At 55.6% G+C, this 19,450-nt stretch overlaps 3 protein-coding genes across 6 annotated transcripts in view; 1 reads left to right on the top strand and 2 right to left on the bottom strand.

Moving 5' to 3' along the window:
• The window catches only part of BCKDHA (branched chain keto acid dehydrogenase E1 subunit alpha), an 18,700-nt gene extending 11,866 nt beyond the window's left edge, over positions 1 to 6,834 (top strand). For both annotated transcript variants that reach the window (XM_019632640.1, XM_019632639.1), the window contains exons 4-9: positions 372 to 480; positions 2,707 to 2,868; positions 4,648 to 4,854; positions 5,077 to 5,218; positions 5,371 to 5,542; positions 6,292 to 6,834. In XM_019632640.1, the coding sequence (XP_019488185.1) occupies positions 372 to 480; positions 2,707 to 2,868; positions 4,648 to 4,854; positions 5,077 to 5,218; positions 5,371 to 5,542; positions 6,292 to 6,462 (963 nt within the window). In that variant the 3' untranslated portion in view covers positions 6,463 to 6,834. The remainder of the gene's footprint in view (positions 1 to 371; positions 481 to 2,706; positions 2,869 to 4,647; positions 4,855 to 5,076; positions 5,219 to 5,370; positions 5,543 to 6,291) is intronic.
• Positions 6,835 to 6,942: 108 nt separating this feature from the next.
• Positions 6,943 to 9,154, bottom strand: B3GNT8 (UDP-GlcNAc:betaGal beta-1,3-N-acetylglucosaminyltransferase 8). Its single transcript, XM_019632641.1, has 2 exons — positions 9,028 to 9,154; positions 6,943 to 8,670 (listed from the first exon to the last, which is right to left on the bottom strand). Exon 2 carries the CDS (start codon positions 8,636 to 8,638, stop codon positions 7,445 to 7,447), a length of 1,194 nt encoding a protein of 397 aa, XP_019488186.1. The 5' UTR covers positions 8,639 to 8,670; positions 9,028 to 9,154; the 3' UTR covers positions 6,943 to 7,444.
• A 3,134-nt stretch (positions 9,155 to 12,288) lies between these two features.
• On the bottom strand, positions 12,289 to 17,715 carry DMAC2 (distal membrane arm assembly component 2). 3 transcript variants are annotated; one of them, XM_019632616.1, is made up of 6 exons: positions 17,637 to 17,715; positions 16,297 to 16,493; positions 14,999 to 15,079; positions 14,120 to 14,256; positions 13,851 to 14,013; positions 12,289 to 13,400 (listed from the first exon to the last, which is right to left on the bottom strand). In XM_019632616.1, exons 1-6 carry the CDS (start codon positions 17,652 to 17,654, stop codon positions 13,223 to 13,225), a joined length of 774 nt encoding a protein of 257 aa, XP_019488161.1. In that variant the 5' UTR covers positions 17,655 to 17,715; the 3' UTR covers positions 12,289 to 13,222. The 3 variants fall into 3 exon arrangements, with proteins under 3 accessions (XP_019488161.1, XP_019488162.1, XP_019488163.1); XM_019632617.1 differs by lacking the exon at positions 14,999 to 15,079; XM_019632618.1 differs by lacking the exon at positions 14,999 to 15,079 and having other exon boundaries at positions 13,318 to 13,400; positions 13,811 to 14,013.
• Between the last annotated feature and the right edge of the window lie 1,735 nt (positions 17,716 to 19,450).

Here is a 19,450-nt window from a genome sequence, read left to right as displayed (position 1 = left end):
GGTTCTGCCTCTCTCTCCCGCCCCCACTGCATGTCCCAGCCCTTCCAGCCTCATGGCCTTTATGGTCCTCTCTGCCTGGAAGCCTCCATCCACCCCCTCCTCTGCTCAGCTTAGGCCTTTCTCCCTGGTGCCCCTCATGGTGGGGCAGGCACCTCCTTACGGCTCCCATCACACAGCCCCCTCACTCTGGCTGTAGCCTATCTGGCAATCCCTCCATGAAGTCAGGGGCCTCAGTGTGGCCTGGCCCACAGCAGCGTTCAGGAAACATCTGTTGATCAGTGGAGTCATAAAAGTTGGTCAGGATTTGGATGGTTCTCTGTCATTGCCCCACATAACTGAGCCCAGGTCTCTGGGCCCCCATCCATCCCCAGGGCCGGATCTCCTTCTACATGACCAACTATGGCGAGGAGGGGACGCACGTGGGGAGTGCAGCAGCCCTGGACAGCACGGACCTGGTGTTTGGCCAGTACCGGGAGGCAGGTACGTCTGCCATGGCTTGGCCCTGTGGAGCACGTGCCAGAGGCCTGGGCTTGTGGTCCCTTTTGAGGCAGGTCAGGCCCAGTCCCTCCTGATGTGAAGGTGAGGCCCACATTAGTTACCCTATATGCTCTTCCGGCATGATGCCAGGGAGGGCCAAGGCGCTGGGGGGAAGAACTTTCTGAGCAAAAGAGCCAAGCCAGGGACAGGAGTTTGGAGGGGGTGGGCTTCCCCTCTGGGGAGACCAGGCAGTGTTGTGGTTAAGAGCCTGTGCTCCGACTCGTCCACGGTTACCAGTTGTCAGGTTTGGGGCAAGCCACTTCTCTTCTCTGAGCATCAGTTTTCTCACCTCCGAAATCAAGGCGATGATGGTATTGCAACCCCTGCATGGTGGGGCTGCTGGGAGCATGCAGCGAGGGCAGGCCTGGCTGCGGCTGTGGCACCTGCCATGTTCCCCTGTCCACACAGTGCAGACTCTGCTGGCCTCTTTCCAGGCACTGCAGCCTTCAGGGAGCAGAAGCAGATGGGAGGGCTGGCAGGTCCCAGCCAGGGAGCTGGCTCACTTCTAAGTGAAAGAGTGTGAGCAAGGAAGGATCGAAGACTACGACTGAAGAAAATCAATGTCCATTAAAGAGTGACTGGGGGTGAAGGAGTTAGCCCAGGGAACTGTGAGCGGAGGGTTCCAGGGTGGTGGTTATCGGGGCCCTGCAAGGGCCCCACCCTGCAGAGTGTCAGGGAGGCGACTCTTGACCCTTCCTCATCTCAGGCGCTGCACGATCATGGATGGGCAAGTCGCTTAACTGCTCCTTGCCTCTGTTTCCTCATCCATAATGGGAGATGGTGAGCCCCCTCAAGACGGTTGCTGTGGGGTTCATGGGGCAGATAATGCAAAGCTGTCAGCACAGGGCCTGGCACAGGGTAAGCACTCAGTGTCAGAGGCGATGTGGTGACATGGGCCTCTCGCCCTGGGACAGCTCTTTAGGGAGACAGGGCCTGGCCAGGCTGTGCAGAGCCATCCCTGGACCCTCATGGTGTTCCAGTCTACTCTCAGACTGTCTCCTCCCCTGACCGCTGCGCCAGACCCCACCCCACATGCTGCAGGACAGATTCCCTGTGATAGTCTGTGGCTCAGCACCATTAGTGGGATTTCCCCAAACGCTGGGCCACAAGCCAGGCCCCTGCCAGTTCTGCTGAGTGCTTCCTGCATGTTTTTGCTGAAAGGGTCTCTGGTGAGGGCTCCAAGCAGGGCCGAGTGGGGACCCTGGCGTCCCAGTGGCAGCTGGGCACTCCACACAGGGCTGTTTGGTCCCTGGCTGCCCCTGCAGGAGGGAGCCCTCTGGCACCACAGGTCAGCAGAAGGCCCTGCATCTGAGCAGCAGCTGAGGGCACTCGTGTGGGGTAAGGAGGTGGGTCTGACCCCGTGCCCCAGCCCTGACTCATTCTACCCCCTGTGGAATGGGGAGAACAGGGTACTCAGAACAACAGTTTAGCACTCACCAAGCTCTTGAACGCCAGGGTGCTGCCCTCAGTACTGGAAGCAGTGGAGGCTCTGTCTCATTTCACCTCGCAGCTGAGGTGAGGACCCTGCCTGAGGTCCCACCAAACGAGGGCTGGCCCGCACTGTGCTGCCTCAGGACAGCCCCGCCAGCCACATCACAGTTACCCATCAGAGCCTGGTGATGGTGCGCCCTCTGACAGTAGATGGGCGTTTACCAGAGATTTTGTTTAAAGAAAGGGTTTTAACTGCCATAAACAGGTTTTAATATTTCTTCCCTAGTCCAGAGGTTGTGAGCTAGTGGCCTGTACTTTTATTTGGTTCACAGGATGATTTTTTTTTAAGTAATTGAATTAGTTGAAACATTTAAAAATCAGGTAGTTTCTCATTAAAAAAAAAAAAAAGGCAAGCTAGATTTCTTCTTCTTTTGAAAAACTGGATGATTCGGCCTCCCTGGACAGCAAGCCGCTGGTCTGAACAGCCACCTGTCTCTTGAGGTGAGACAGGCCTGTGCTTTCTGATCTGCCCACCTGGTTCCTGCACCTGCCTGGTCCCCTAGGCATCAAACTTGCTTCCCTTGCTCTCATCCAGCTCCCTTACGGTCCAGACAGGGAGATGGAAGCCCGGGCAGGAAGGGCCTTGGCCCTGGACCCCCACAGGGTTGGTTGCTCCCCGCCTCCCCAGCCCCTACCCCCAGGGACCTCTCCACTAACCGCTGCTGCCTCCCCACACAGGTGTGTTGATGTATCGGGACTACCCCCTGGAACAGTTCATGGCCCAGTGCTATGGCAACGTAAATGACCTGGGCAAGGGGCGCCAGATGCCCGTCCACTACGGCTGCAAGGAGCGCCATTTCGTCACCATCTCCTCTCCACTGGCCACACAGATCCCGCAGGGTGAGGACGCACGCTCTGGGCCTGGTACCCCTGTGCAGGCCCCTGCCCTTCTCCATCCCAGGGTGGCTTGCTGGCTAGTGACACGGTTAGAGCGCTGGTGGGACCTACAGACTCTCTCGACCCTTCTTGTCTGGAACCCTTCAGAGGAGGGCTGTGGTGGTGTCCTCACCTGTTTGGCAGGCTTGAGCTGGCATGACCACACCCTTGATTCCTGAAATGTGTGCCTACCCCATTTGTCCTCTCACAAACATAGCCAACTGCACATGACAGTGTATACCAGGTTCCTTGCTAACGGTCACCTAGCAGGTAGTGAGAAAAGTAGGGACTCAAATCATGGACTGTATGGCTCCAGAGCCTGGATTCTTGACCCTGACCCTGCTCCGCCTCCGTCCTCGGAGTCCAGCTCCCCTAAAGCTTACTCTGGAAGCCCACAGCTCTTACAGCAGCTGGTTTGGCTTCTGTTAAAGACAGCTGCTTGGGAAGCAGACCCTCCAGGGCCGGGCCCGCTCCGCACAGTGCGGACACCATGGAAGCAGACCTCCCGCCCGACTCCCTGGAGCCTGCCCTTGGTTGCGGGTCAGCCTGGACTTCGGCTCTCTCTGCTCCTGGCAGCCCAGATGCATGAGGTGCTGTGTCTACAGGGTTAGCAGAGTGCCTGGCACGTCAGAAGACCCCATGCACGCTCACTCATAACGTTTTACGTGGGAACAGGAGCGGTTCATGCCTCTGAGGTGGGAGCTGGGCAGGGCAGCCTTCTGGGAGGAGGTGGCATTTTTGCTGAAGGTTGGTAGGATTTCCATAAGGTAGGGCCCTGGCCCTCACCTTCCATTTGGGTGCCATTAAGTCACTCAGTTGGCAAATGTGTGGAGTTATCTGTTAGTTGGCACCACTCTAGGCTCAGTGAACAAGTGACAGACAAACCCCTCAGCCCTCCTGGTGCTGACTGGGGATAGGGAAGACGGACAGTAAACAAGATGAAGACGTGACTCACAGAGCCTGTCAGGGGTGATAAGTCCTATAGGGAAAAGCGAAGCTGGGAAGGAGTGCCGCTGGGAAGGAGAGCCGTGTGGTAGGCGAGGCGGGGCAGCATCACCAGTCGGCATTTTAGTCGAGACCAGGAGGCGAGGCGGGGAGCCAGCGGGGATCTTGAGGTGGCTGCCTGCTGGATGTGATCGAGGGACAGAGAGGAACCCTGTGGGGCACTTGTGGATGGTGGGCGGGGGGAGAGAGAAGTCAGAGTTCCGGGAGGGTGCAGTCAGTGGGGCCTCAGGGCCTTCAACTTTTATCCAGAGTGGAATCAGGACTGTGGGGGAGGGGACGAGTTGCGGCCGTGGAATGACTTGGCCTGGCTCATAATTTAAGACTCTCCTGCTGCCCCGAGGGTAATAAGTCAGTCCTCGGTTGGGCCGGTGAGAGGTGAGGTGACCATGGTGTGACCTGGATGAGGTAAAGGAGGTGGGGAGAAGGGATCAGATTCTGGCTCTGTTTTGAAGGTGGAGTAGGTGTGGGGATGACAGAAGGTTAGAAGTCAAAGATGGTGCTGACATATTGGGCCTGAGGAGTTGGAATGATGGAGCTGCCATCAGCTGAGGGAAGGAGATTGAGGTCGAGCAGGTTCTGGGGGTACAGTCAGGACATCAGGTGTTTTCTTTCCCCTCGGAGCCAGCCTGAGCCCAGGAGCCTGGGGTTGGGGTGAGTGTGTGTGTGTGTGCACGCGAGAGAGAGATCTGAGTGTGTGTGAGGCTCTGCTCCTGCTCACCACCCTTTCACTCTCTGCAGCTGTTGGGGCGGCCTATGCAGCCAAGCGGGCCAACACCAACAGGATCGTCATCTGTTACTTTGGTGAGGGGGCAGCCAGCGAGGGGGACGCCCACGCAGGCTTCAACTTCGCTGCCACCCTTGAGTGCCCCATCATTTTCTTCTGCCGGAACAACGGCTATGCCATCTCCACGCCCACCTCCGAGCAGTACCGCGGGGACGGCATTGGTACGGGCCTGTGTCCTGTCTTCCTCTCGCCCCTCCTGCCACCCCCTGCCCGCCTCCTCTTCTCTTCCTGCGATGTCTGGCACAAGGCACAAGGGGAGGTCACAGGAGTCAGCGAATGGAGTGCTCCTCTGTTTGCTCTCCTCTCCTTTCTTTTCCCTCTCCCATTTCTTGCTCACTGTCCTCATCTGAGCATTGGGCTCTGACCTGCCCCTGTCCCCACAGCGGCTCGAGGCCCTGGGTACGGCATCATGTCAATCCGAGTGGACGGCAATGACGTGTTTGCTGTGTACAACGCCACCAAGGAGGCGCGGCGGCGCGCCGTGGCAGAGAACCAGCCCTTCCTCATTGAGGCCATGACCTACAGGTGACTGCCTCCTCCACCCCCCACCAGCCTTGCAGCCACCATCTTTAGCATCTTCTCCACATTGATCACTGGGGCCCCCAAAGCCTGCCTCCACCCATGTAGTATCCCCTTCCTTGCCTTTATGCCGTGTCCACCCCTCTCCCCCTGGGCAGGATTGGGCACCACAGCACCAGTGACGACAGCTCGGCGTACCGCTCGGTAGACGAGGTCAATTACTGGGACAAGCAGGATCACCCCATCTCCCGGCTGAGGCACTACATGCAGAACCACGGCTGGTGGGATGATGAACAGGAGAAGGCCTGGAGGAAGCAGTCCCGCAAGAAGGTGAGGGCCTACCCCTGCTGGAAACCGACGCCCCGAGGGCATGTTCCGGGGTGGTGCATCATGGAGAACCCCAGAAGGATGGAGAGGCTGGGATTTAGGGGACATTGAACTGGGAGGCTCAGGGATCATCCCAGTGGTATGTCTAAGCATGGCCTATGGAGCCAGGCTGCTGAGCACGCACACCTCTGCTGTGTCCTGGGCGCGATGTCTGCCCTCTGCTCCCTCATCTCTGAAGAGGGATTCCAGGGTACCCACTTCAGGTTTTTTGAGAGCGAGGTGACTTTATCTGAGTGCAGTGGAAGTGTCCCGCCCAAAGCCAGTCCGCTGCCCCCTGGCTGTGGTCATCAGGAGTCAGAGGCAGTGTAGGCCAGTGGTAAGGGCAGAGCCTGGCGTTAGGCAGCTCAGCGTGTCCCGCGGTGCCCCTAATTGCATCGTTCTGGGCAAGTTGCTTCTCTTCTCTGGGCCTTGGTTTCCTCATCTTTAAGCCGCCTGCTTCTTAGGGCTGCTGAGATGCTGAAACCATTCCGTACTCGTCATCCTGTGTCTGGTCTTGTGAAGGATGGAGGTGCTGGGACTGGGGGCGTTGATGGGGGAATGTCAGCTGTCACCGCTGTGATGATGAGTGTCTCCATTGTCCAGATGGGAACATAAAGGCTCAGGGGAGTTAACCCCTTTCCAAGGTCCCGCAGGTAGGAGGCAGGCCCTGGGTGGGAAGCCGGCTGCCTGCCCAACTGTCCTGTGCCCCCCAGGTGATGGAGGCCTTCGAGCAGGCCGAGCGGAAGCTGAAGCCCAACCCCAGCCTGCTCTTCTCGGACGTGTATCAGGAGATGCCCGCCCAGCTCCGCAAGCAGCAGGAGTCCCTGGCCCGTCACCTCCAGACCTACGGTGAACACTATCCCCTGGACCACTTTGAGAAGTGAGGCCCACTCGCCCCACCCCACCCACCTCTGCTCCAAGAGGCAGCTCCAGACTGAAGGGCAGAGGGAGCCAGCAGGACACTTCCCCTCCCCCAGCCAGCTCCCTCCAAGACACTTGGGGGCCAGAGCAGTGCCTGAGACGGTAAGGGGGGGTTTCCGCTTACCATCCCTATTCCTCCAAGCTGTTACATTGTGGGGGGCTCTGTAACGACTTTGCCCATGGCTACAGTGCCTTCTCCTAGGGGCTAAGCCAGGGCGCCTCCAGGACTGGAAGCCTGTCTGGGTTGGGGGCAGGTATGGGAGGTCAGCTTTGGAACTTACTTAAAGTAAGAAGTGGTTAGCAGGCAGTGAATAAACTGTGTCTCTACATTTGGCTCTCTGCCCCCTCTGGTCTCTGAATTTTTGAGTTTTAGAAGTGGGAGGAGAGTCCTGCATGACTGGTTTGGGACCTTCCCCCCCTTACATTAGATGAATAAGGCCAAGGCCGTTGAGCTGTCTACTTCCCCCGGAAACTTTTGCAAGCTGTAAGGCCAGCTTCAGCAGACAGGAGGGGGGTAGAGTCCTCCAAAGATGGACTCCCGCTCTCCCATAACATGAGGCAAGCCTGTCCCCAGCAGTGTGATGAGGAGGCCGTTGGAGCTGGCCCTATCCAGTAAGGGTGGGGAAGATGTCTAGTATAAAGATCAGGGTGTGGCTGAGTTCTGCTCTGTCAGTGTCTCAGGGGGACCCACAGTGCAAAGACAACTCCAGGCCTCAGAATGGGGAGTGCATATTTTTCAAAAATAAAAAGTAGACAACAATCTTCCGCCTTCCGCTGCCCAGTCCCATAGCCTGGGCAGGCCCAGTAGGGGCTCAAACAGCTGGGATTCCAGGACCTCCTCCTTCACACCAAGACCTAACAGGAGAGGCTGTGCAAGGGGCAGGCACCAAGGACCTGCCCAGGGCCCAGGCCAGGTCTACCCTCCCCTTAAGTCCCCACTGAGGCTCAGCAATGGAGCTCAGGGTCCTGCAGATGTTTCCAGAGCTGAATGCTGTCCTGGGGACTGAGGGGCCGCACCAGCAGCAGGTCACGGAAAGCACAGGGGTCAGCCTTGCGGTCTGCTGGCCAGGTTGTGAGGAAGCCTTTGTGGGCCCTGGGCACCAGGCCCAGGGCACGGAAGCACAGGCCGATGTAGACGTCATTGAAGGGGAACGGTGCCACACGGGCCATCGCCTGCAACAGCCAGGGTGCCAGGCGCCCAGCGATGACGTAGCCACCCCCGCTGACATAGGCCGGGTAGTCACCTTCGAAGAAGGACCTGGGCACGTAGAAGGGTCCTCCAGGCTTCCGGAGGGGCTTGGCCTGAGTAAAGACCTCACCCAGGTAGAGGCCTGGAGCCCAACTGCGTGGCAGAGCCCGCAGGTAGTGCAGCAGGGCAGGGGTATGCACAAAGGAGTCATCCTGAGCTAGCAGGACAAAGCTCACGCCAGGGCAGTGGTGGCCAAGCCAGGACAGCAGCAGCAGGTCCTTGAGTGTCTGGTTGAAGGGGACGTCCAGGAAGTCCCAGAGCAGCAGGTCACTGTAGCGACGGCTCTCCCAGGCCACAAGGGGGCCTAGGTCAGGGCTCCCCTCACCCACGGGGGACCCCAGCAGGAAGAGCAGCCGGATCTCAGGAGCTGGACCACCCCAGGTCTCCCTTACAGCCTGTCGTTCTGCAAAGCGCCCTGGTTCCGACTTGACAGCCAACAGCAGATAAGGTATGTCAGTTTCCTCGCAGCTGGCCACTTGGCCACTGCCAACTCGAGGCAGCCACCGTGGGAAGCTCCGGCAGGCTGCTGACAGCAAGAAGCGGCGGAGGTCCTCAGGGTAGGAGGTGAAGTCAGGGATCTCAGCGGCAGCAGCAGTCCCCCAAGCTCGGCATCCCCCCACCTCGGTGCTGTTTCCACTGGGCAGGGCCCCCAACCGCCACTGCTGCTGGTTCCAGTAAGCCGAGGGCAGTGGGGCAGTCTGGCCCAGACGGGCCGAGAGGTTAGCAGGCAGGGTGGGCTCGGGGCTGGCTGATGTGGGGCCTGGCAGGGTGCTGTGGGGTCCCCGGTAGGCCTTGTTCAGCCGAGACTCCGATGTCCACTCGATGTAAACTTTGAGGCCCAAGAGCGTGAGCAGCGCTGACAGGCAGAGAAGGCACTTGGGGCAGCGCATGACCCGGCCCAGGGAAGGGATGGCCGCGGGAGCTGCAAAGGAACCACAGAGGCCTTTGGGGTGCAGGGATGGGCCCTCAGTCCCCACCAATCCCCCCTAATGGCCTCACAGTCCCAGATGCTAAACCGGCCCCCAACCAAAGACCCAGCTGGTTCTTCCCTATTCCTCTGCCTGGAATCATTGCTCCAGCCCCATTCCAACACCCACTCTTTCCTCTCAGCCCAACCCCTTCCACCAGCCTGGTTCCCCCCACCCCGCAACTCATCCCTCTCACCAGGAACCTGGATCCCTGGGGTCAGCTCCTTCCAGTCATAACAACCCAGCCTCCCTTGCCCCACTAGTTCCCACCCTAGGAACTGGGGAGCCGGGACCTGTTCCCTCCTCTTTACCTCTGGGTTCGGCTCCCGCCAGCTCCGGCACCCTGGGCCTCAGGTCAGGCCCTCCCTGCTCCCTCCCTTCTGCCCTTGTCCGGCTGAGGCTGGGCTGTGGCTGTGTCGTTGTTCTTCAGCCCAGCCTAGACCGTCCAGAGGGGAGGGGCCGAGCCTAGCGGAGCGGCTGGGAGGGCCCCAGGGGCCGGGAGGGGCTAGGGCGGGGCTGAGGGAGGGGAAGAGAAGGAAGGCTGGAGGCCGACCTGCGAGATGGGGCTCTGGCGTGTTAGGGCTGGTTTTCTGGTGAGACAGCCGGGAAGGTGCAGGGGTGGCTGCAGAGACAGACGGGGCGCTGGGCGAGGCCTGGGAGGGGAGGACTAGCCTGGGAGAGAGTCCCAGGGAGGCTGAGACTGAGGGCCAGAGCAGAGCCTGGGCTGGGTAGCATTGGAATGGCCCAGGGACACCGAAGTGGCAAAGCTGGGAGGGCGGGGGGAGCTAGGGCCTGGTCGCAGGAGGAGGTAGAGGAGAACGCGCGGAGAGGAATGGGTCGGCCTGCCAGAGATGGGGGTGTTGTTGCCACCCGGGGTCAGGGTGGGGTGGGGAAGGGGGCTGGTGAGAAGGGGCTAGGGGAGGGGTGGGAGAGCTGGACAGGGAGACCTCAGGGACAGGCAGGGAGAGGAGAGAGGAGACTCAGGGAGGCAAAGAGGAGAGCACTGCCCGGAGAGAGAGAGGAAGGAGGAGGGAAATGGAGACAGTGGAGCCCCCGTGAGGGAGGCAGGTGGGATGGGCGGAGGCGATGGGGTCAGAGGAGGGAGTCTGCGAACTGAGAGCCAGAGCCAGACCCAGGACGAGGCGGGAAGGGAGCCAGGGAGGAGCAGAAGAGGACCAGATGGGAGAAGGGGCGGCTGGAGGGGGAGCCACGCCAGAGGGCGATAGAGGGGTGGGTGCACTGGGAACCCTCTCCTTGAGCCAGCCCTGCACCTCCTCCATCGCTGTGGCGCCTGGGCTGCCAGACTAGCAGGGCGGGAACCCATTCCTACCCAGCCCCGCCCACAGCTGCACTGGGACTCAGGAACACTCACATCCGGCCCCCCAGGGACAGGAGAGGGTGTCTGCTGGTGTTTACAGTCCTCCCCTCCCCCAGGCCCCTGCTGTTGCGGATACATTAGCTGTCTGGGGAGGCGGGCATTTAGGACCTTCTCATTGGAGACCTGGAACCTGGGGTGGGACTAAGCCTGGCCTGACCCCCTTCACCCCACCCAGGGTTGGGGAGGACTGTCCGATAGTCTCAGGGACCCTGACTGTAAGCAGCAGCAGTTGACTCTCTGTCTAGTGCTGATTTTCTCCCCCCAAGTTTGAATAATGGAGCCCATGGGACCAGCTGGAGGAAGACAGTGCTGAGGAAGTGGGGGAACATTAATGGAATAAAAGCTAGAGTGGGAAATGACAGGCAGGGGCTGGGGCCAGGAGCCTGAGCACCCTGGAGGGGGTCCAAGCCCTCCTTCCCTGGGGCCGGGAGAGAGGGTCAAGGCCCCAGCTCTCCTGGCTCATCTACCTTCTCCCAGAGGGTGCAGTTCTCCACACAAGGGGGGATGGGGACAGGACAGGTGAAATTGCCTCTCCCGGGGGCATTTGAAATCGCGGAGGGTCCAGTTTTGGTTGCTATGTGCACGTGAGCCCAATCAGGAGAGAAAGCACATAGCAGTGGGAACAGGAAAAGATGAATATCAAGAATGATTTAAGGGCCGGCCAAGTGGCGCGATGGTTAAGAACTGGCTTGGGACACCAGAGGGCCCCGGTTCGGATCCCGCATATGAGGACCAGAGACACTGCCCTCCACAGCTAAGATGTTGAACAACAGCTCAACCTGGAGCTGGGCTGCCGTGAGTCGCTGGCTACGGCATAGGCTGCAGCCCCTGTGGCAGTGGGTTGCCATGGGCTACCTTGTGTAGCCAGCAGCCAGCCTGAGCCAGCAGCCGCAATGAGTGGCCATCCAGAAGCCGGCGACTGATGTGCCTCACCCAGGAAGAGTGCAATGATGGTGCCAACTTGGGCCAGTGAAGCAACATCCTCCACAACTAGACTGAAGAACAAAAAGACAGCAACTTGTCTGTTCCCCTTCCCCCATTTCCCCAGCGCTGTTCCCATTTCCCCAATTCTTCAATAAAAATCTTTTTAAAAAAATGATTTAAGAGGCGCCTTCTTGTGGAAGAGTTGGCCAACTCGACATCCTGGCCTCTCAAAGCTTCTGGATCCCTCTTCCAGATGATGCCAGGGCAGTTCTGGCTTCTCGCCTCATTAACTGTAGGCCATTGTTGAGTCCAAGTTCCAGTCAGCCAACCAAGGAAGCTGTTAGAACCACCCCCAGCTGCACAAACTAACCCATTAAATCCAGCATCTCTAGTAAGTGCCCTTGGACCAGTGAACTTGGCTGGATCTAATGTTACATCCACCCTCACTTGTCTAACACCCTTAGAATCCACTCCTGCACTGGTTCCCCAGGTACAAGCTGTTACCTCCTGGGTCAAAGTGAACACAGGTCCCCTGGGGAACATTGAGATTTGACCCTAAGTATTTCTGGGTCTAGTGACAGCAGTGGTGCTCGTCATGAATCTTAAGGATGGACACTGCCTTTCAAGGCATCTGCCCCAGGTGAGGTGATCGCATCATGGGATTTTCAAACACAGGAAGGCTGGTCTCAGACACTGCTAAGGGAGGCCCAGAGTGACAGGGTTTCCTCTGGGTCCGACTGGATGACCCCATTCCAAATTTCAGGATTGCACTGTTTACCAGTCACTGCCCTCACTTTCATCGGAGGAACCGGTCAAGACTGGGAATTCAGCCATCATCCACCTGAAAAATATGTTATCCTTTCAGCCATATTAGCCCTGTGGTTACAAGAACTTTTGGGTGTGTCACAGAAGCACTCCAGTTGTGAATGTGACTCGAGCCAACAGACCTGAACTTGTCCTTGTCCATCTGTAGCTCAAGGGCACTCCCAAGAATCCATCCAGTGCCGGTGCCTATCTTTAGAATTGTCATTATTGTCACAACGGTCAAGCGCAGCAGCCAAGAGGGGCTCCCACAGCACGTGCTTCAGCTGGCACCTCATCACAGTCAACTCCCGTGACAGCCCCATTGTGATGACACCGCATGCCATGGATTTCTGGCATCTCAAACCCCACATCCCATCTCTGTGAGCCTATCTCACATTCGGAGAGCCTATCCGGGACATTCTGGATACTATATCAGTTTGGAGGACCCAATCAGGAGAGAAAAAAATAATCTGAACAAAGAAAGTTTAATATCAAGAATTATTGACTAACAGCAAACTGAAGTGACAAGGACTGGTATCGTGTCTTGGAATTTACTGGAAATCGACCTCCTGGGGTGTGGTGGAATCATTCACAGGGAGGTGTCTCAGTGGAGGCACTCCTCTATGAACTTGCTGGGGGGAGGTGGGGGCGCCGTGGGAGGCTGCTGATTACCTGGGTTAGGGAAGCCACATGCACTGCAGGAACCTGCAGAGCGAGCACACCTGAACAGGAGCCAGGAAGCAAAAGCCTTGCCTCCTGTAGCGTCTCTTGAGCGCCCTCTACTGACAAAGTTTATCATGCCAGTTAGCAAAGGAAAAACATTTCAAAGGACCGTATCACTTTTCACAGAGCAGGACAAAAGTTGACTTTGGAGCTGAGTCAAATCAATAAGCGGGAACCCCATAGGATTTTGGGGGCTCCTGATATTTAGTGAGTGTGGGACAGGGATGCTGTACCCTGCGGTGAGCTGACTAGTCCCACACAGGGAATAACCATCGCTGTGGAATGCCAGTAGCATCCCCTATATTAGCCAGGGTCCTGGCAGGAAACGGCGGCACACTTAAATGAGGATAATTTCAGAAGAGTCTCTTGACACAGTAGTGGGCAAGGTGGGGAGGCCACAAGGAAGAGTGCAGCTCCTTGGGGCTACTTGCAGCCAGGCGCCCTTACCTGCCCCAGGCCTGAAGAGGCAGAAGGGTTATTGGAACTGGAAAGAGAGCTGTGTAGGAAGGGCTGCCTGACAGGATGACAGGAACTGTGACCTTCAGCCTAGAGTGGAGCCAGCCAGTGTCACAGCCCTCAGCCTACCCCAACCCCCACGATGAGTGAGCCCCACTGGAAGCCAGAAGTATGGAGAACTGTCAGACACTCAACACAGCGCCGCCGAGATCCAGCACAGACTAGGCAGGGATGGGGCCGCCCGTGTCCCGAGACCGCTCCTCCGGACCCAACTTCAGGCCCTCGGTCCACTCGGCCCCCAGAACCTCGCAGTTGGGCAGCATTTCCTCCACCAAGATCCGAGTGAGGCCTGGGCTGGACACGGCAGGAAGGTCTGAGATGTCCAGCCTGCGGAGGTTCCTGACAGGAGGCAAGAAGGGGAGAGGCCCGCATAAGGACAGCATCCACATGTGTGAGTGTATGCGCGGGGGGGGGGGGGGGTCGGCCCCCATGCAGTCCCTAGCTTCTTAACTGTTCAGGAAATGTTAGAGCTGTCCAAGTCCATGAAATCCACTGTGTTAATGACAAATGGACACCTCTGGCTCCTATGGTTCTACAATGGTGTAAATATCATGGTGTTTTCATTACAAGCCAAAGGAAGAAAAATGAGGGGTCCTTTCATTCCCCTAGAGACTCATTGCCACTGCTCATTGTGCTTACCCCCCACAAACATTCTAGGTTTGTCACGGAGGCAGGGAGACGGGGAACTGCCTGCCCCTGCCCCTCCCACCCCCTACTTTCCCGTATCTGAGTTGGGTGGAAGCCCCTGCCTTGGCTCGGGGCCCAGGCTGAGCTGAACTGAAGTCTCACTGGAGGTGGTGGAGGCAGGCAAGGCCTCGTTCGGAGACTTGGGGGCAGCCGGCCAGCGAGAGCTCCTGCAATGAGTCGGCCAGCTGGTAGAGGCGGCTGAGACACCAGTCATCCACATGGGGACAGCGCTGCAGCGACAGAGACTGGAGTTCCTTCAGGGCCACTGCAGGGGGGGAGAGGGAGGATGGCGCGGAGGGCCCTTCCAGAGCCCACCATGAGAGGGAAAATACAGAGCTTTGCTCATCTCTGCCCTACCCCGCCCCACTCACAGAGGTTGTCCAGGCCTTGGTAATTGATGGCACAGTCACTGGCATCGACAGCCTCTACAGGTATTGCTTGGAAGTTCAGGAACTCAAGAGAGGAGTAGCCATGCCCACCTGACCGCATCCACTCCTTGCCCTGGAACCTGGAAGGGGAGAGGGCGTGTCAGCGGGTACCCTACCCCGCCCCAGGCCTCCAAACTCTTGAGAAAGCTCCCCAGCCCCGTACAAGACAATGATGGCATCTGTGCACTTACTATATGTCAGGCCCTGTTTTAAGGGCTTTACATGTCTGGTCTCATTGAATCCCCTAACAATCCCACGAAAGACAGAATGTTTGGCTAATTTTACATACCTAGAAGCTGAGGTCTAGAGAGATTACTGATAAGAGATAATACAAGAATCCTTATAGATAGGCAAAAGTGGAGGTGTCTTCAGACATGTATACTGTTTCTAAGGTAGGTGCTGGAGGAAGTGCTTGAATGAAGTAACGTTTTTAATTTGAACAAAGATGAGAGGTATATGAAGTCTATAGGAATTGTTTTTCAAAAAAGAAGAAAAAGGCGGGGAAACAAAGGGAGGAGGAGGAGGGGCCAGAGAAAGGGAGAACGAAAGAAAAGAAACACTAACATTTATTGAGCGCTTGTGCTATGCCAAACCTTGTTACAAATGTTGAGATTGCAAAATGTTTGTAAGTTAGATACAACTACCACCCCCTTTTATAGATGACACAACTGAAGCTCAGGACCAAGCCCCAAGCCACACAGCCAGTAGGGGGCAGAGACAAGGGGACTCACGGGGAAGCCTGTCTGACTGGAGAGCCTAGGGTTTAGAGAGATGCTATACCGCCTTCCCCCAACCCCCGTTTTAACACCTTTGCTGTCATACTTGACTGCGCCTCCCTGCTTCAGGACGAAATAGGCACCTGCGATGTATGGGCCATATCGCTCCTTGATGTAGGTGAAGGATCTGCCGAGAGAACAGTAGCTGAGGGTGAGGCCTGGGGAGCACTGCACCCATGTCCATACCCAGGTGCTGCTGAGAGGGTCAGAGTCCACACCACCAGGGCTGATGGGCATAGACAGACAGATTGAGTCGGGCTGCGAATATTTATTGGGTTCCTGTTAAATACCGGGCACTGGGGGGGGGGGCAGTGGTGATCCAGACAGATAAAGGTCCCTGCCTTGTGAACTTATTTTACAGGGAGAAACAAAACAAACCAGGAAGTAACAGCAAATTGCAGAGTATCAATTCCACGATGAAAATAAAATACCGGGGCTGACTAGGAGTGGCTTGGGTCAGGGGTGGAGATGAAGGAGGCTACTGTAGTTTGGCTGTTAAGAAATGCTTCTTGGAAGAGGTGACACTTAACTTGTGCAGAGCTTTGAATGGTGGGAAGGAGTGCAGAAGTCAAGGCAAGGGCCTGCCAGACTAAGGGAACAGCTAGTGTGAGGCTCAGAGGCTTGAATTGGGATGGTTGAACAAATAGTAATAAGGTCACCATGTTGGCGGGGGTTAGAGGAGGCCCTGGTAGGGGTCTCAAAGCTCAGTAGGGACCAGGTTTTAGGCTTTGGAGTTTGGCTTTCATTCTAGTTGCAAATGGAAACCATTTGAGGGTTTCAAGCAGAGTGGTAATGTTATCTATTTTACTTTCTTTGTAGCCTGTAGGAGAGTGTAAGGGGCAAAAGGTGAACAGTTGGATTACTGCAGTAAACCAACCATAAAACGAAGGGGCTCAGAACAGGCTACAAACAGTGGAGGAGGTGACAACTAGTCAGATTTGGGATATTCTAGTATTTTATTGATGGACTGGATGTAGAAAGCAGAGAGGTAAAGAGAGGAATCAGGGATGACTCCTTAGGATTTGATCTGAATGGGTGGGCAGTGATGCTATTTACTGGGATGGGGAAGGCTTGCGGGTGAGCAGACTTTTTTAGGGGGAAATTAAGGGTTGTTGTTAGCCATGTTAGGTTTGAAGTACCAGCTAGACCCCCAAGAGGAGATGGCAGGCAGCAGGTTGCCTGTAGGAACTGGAGTCTTTGGGAAGGGTGTGAGCTGGGATGAAGATATAAGTCTGCAGGGCTGGTACTGGAAGCCACAGGACTGCCTGGGAGTAGCAAGGGCAGGATCTGGGTTCTGACTAATGAGGCCAAAGGAGCAGGGTCTTGAAGGCCAGGGGTTCTCACCGATTTTTCTGGTGTAGCTTTGATACCTGCTTTCGGAACAGGTACTCCCTCAGAGCCTTCACGTCATAGAAGTGGTCAGCGAGGAACTGGAGTAGCTTCCCCCACTTCCTCTGATTGCCTTCTGAGGCCACCGCACTGCTCATGCCACGGATGCCCCTGGTACCCCCATTCCATAACGGGGCCACCAGGTGGATGTACTGGGAAGGAGGAGAGGAGAGGAGAGGAGGGGCTGAGCCTAGAGCCTCCTGTAAGACAGACCTGGATCCCCCGGTTCTTGGTCCATGAAACCCCTTTCCGCATGCTTCCTGGCTCACTAAATTATTCCAGAACGTCTGAATTCTGCCTTTGGGATTCCCAAATTTCCCCCAAATTCTTAACCCTAAGTTCTCTCTTTGATTTAGCCAAACATTCTTGGTTTTCCCAAATTTTCCCCATAATTTTCCCCCAAATGCTTCTTTTTCTCTCAAAACCTCCATATTCTGACCTCTTAATTTCCTACAAATTCTCCCTTAATTTCACTCAGTTTCCCCTGGGGTTTTCCTGAATAACTATTTCTTTTCTGAAAATATAATCTTAATTTTTTTTCACCTTTAACTTACCTCTTCAAGTCCCCAAACTCTTCCTTCAACTTGCACTCCAAGTTTTCTCTTAGCCTGTCCCAATTTCTCTTTTTGCTTTAACCAAAATCTCCCGATAACTTTGCCCAAATCCTTATTTTCTCTCAAAGTTCCTCTTAAACTCCCAACCTTACTTTAATTTTTCCTAAATCCATTCTTTGATTTTACCCAACTCTTCCCAAATTATCTCCACAAATACCGCAAATTCTCCCCTTCATTCTCTTGGAACTCCCAAATTCACCTCTTGGTTCTTGCCGCCCCCCTCCCTATCTTTTGGTTTTCCATCGAAATTCCTCTTTCCCATGACTTTCCCTCACCTGTATCCGTTGGTGTCCTACCCTTGGCCTTGGCCAATTCCCTCCAAGCCCTCTTTTACTTCTAGGTCCCACTCTCGCCGGTCCATGACTCCTAGGGCTGTCAGTGGTATCCCTCCCTCTGATTGGCTGGGTGCGCCATTTCAGGACGCACTCCCTGCTTCCGTATTGGTTTATCTCAGTCAAATCCCCGCCCCCTCTTCCCCTCTGCAGCTCATCAACAGCCTGCGACCTGCACCCGTCCTTCCCGGCCCCAACGGCCGCAGGTCTACACTGCCAACGCGATGCCTAGCGGGAGATGCCGCCTGCTCCCCCACAATCCTTGATCCCTGGCCTCCGACAGAGCCCCTGAAGGCAGAGGCAGCAGAGCGGACTTAAATTGGGGGTTCTAGGAACTGCAGTCACCTACCGCCCTGGGCGCCGCCATCTTGTTAGGATTACGTAACCGGAAGGGGCCAGTCCTTTCTTAACCCACCCATCTGACTCAGTCCTGGACTTTATTTCTTATGGTCACGCCCCCTCTGTTTTTTAACCTTCCTCTTAAAGGCGCACGCACTTTTTACTTTTTTTGGGTTTAGGGATTACTCAGAGCGCCCTCTCCGTGGGCCTTAAAACAGGACTTAAAACTGTAGCCTTTCCCTAGGAGAGGGTGAGCTGCCCTTCCTTTTAGAGTACCATCATTCCCTTCTGACTGCAGTCACAGTCTCCCTGAGTTTTCCTGTTCTCCAGCTCACTTGCTACCTCCTTAAAATAAAGAATGATGTGACTGAAAAGCTGACCACCATTCTTTTTTTTTTTTAAGATTTTTATTGGGGAGTTTGGGGGATGGGAACAGTGCTGGGGAATTGGGGGAAGGGGAACAGACAAGTTGCTGTCGTTTTGTTCTTCAGTCTAGTTGTGGAGGACGTTGCTTCACTGGCCCATGTTGGTACCATCATTGCGCTCTTCCCGGGTGAGGCAGATCACTTCTGGCTTCTGGATGGCCGCTCACGCTGGCTGCTGGCTACACACGGTAGCCCATGGCAACCCACTGCAGCAGGGGTTGCAGCCCACACCGTTACTGGCGACTCAAGGCAGCCCAGCTCCAGGTTGAGCTGTTGTTCAGCATCTTAGCTGTAGAGGGCAGTGTCACTGGCTCTCATATATGGGATCCGAACTGGGGCCCTCTGGCATCCCAAGCCAGGTCTTAACCACCGTGCCAATAGGCCGGCCCTGATCACCATTCTTTAAACCAGGGTCAGGGAAGGGAAAATGGTCGAGTGGGTGGCGAGGGCAGACTTCAGGGTTATAGAGGTGAGATCTCAAGACTAGTTTTGTGCTGTATTTGTGACCTCAGTTTGGAGTTCAAGGCTAGATCTCAGCTTGAAGATTCAATGTGAAGTCATGTTGATAGAATTATTCATTCATTCATTCCACAAATATTTACTGAACACTTACCACGTGGCAGGCACTGCTCTGGGTGCTAAGGTTACCTTGGTGAACAGGACAGACCCACCCCTTCTCTCAGGGAGTCAACATTCCAGGCAGGGAGAGGATGGATAAGAAATTATTAGCAAGATAACTTCAGATAGTATTTGATAAGAGGCAAATGAAAACAGGTAATATAATAGGGAGTGACTAGGTGTAGGGCCATCAGCAAAAGTCACTCTGCAGAGATGACATTTAAATGGAAGTGAAAGATAAGAAGAAATCAGCATTCAAAGATCTGGGGGGAAAGTGTTTCAGGTAGAGGTAACAGTCAGTGTAAAGGCCCATCTTACAGAAAGAACTAGGAGCCTGGGTCAGAGAGGTGGGCAGGAAATTGACTGTACAGGCCTGTTTGGATTTTATTACATTCACAGGAGTCATCTGATTTACATTTTATGAAGATTATTTCCACCAGGTTGAGAACAAACCTTAGAAGGCAAGAGTGGAGGGGGGTGGGCACAGCAAAGAGGCTACTGTAATCTTCCAGATAGATAAATGGAGACAGGATCAGGGATGGGGCAATGAAAATAGTGAGACGTGCTTGGATGATGAGTCTTTTGAAGGTTGAGCCAACCGCTTGAGAAACTAAAAGGACAGTGATGCCACTCATAGAGATGGGGACACTAGGGAAGTAGCAGGTTTGGAAGGGCAGGTGAGGAAGGCTGAATTTGCCCCCTCACACACACAGCAATCCATGTCCTGATCCCTGGAACCTGTGACTATGTTACTTTAAATGTAAAGGGAAGATGTGATTAA

This window comes from Hipposideros armiger, unplaced genomic scaffold (genome assembly GCF_001890085.2).
Source record: "Hipposideros armiger isolate ML-2016 unplaced genomic scaffold, ASM189008v1 scaffold_1155, whole genome shotgun sequence".
Classification (NCBI taxonomy): Eukaryota; Metazoa; Chordata; class Mammalia; order Chiroptera; family Hipposideridae; genus Hipposideros; species Hipposideros armiger.
The sequence above is the reverse complement of the archived record's forward strand: the minus strand, read 5'-3'. Positions and strand labels throughout refer to the sequence as shown.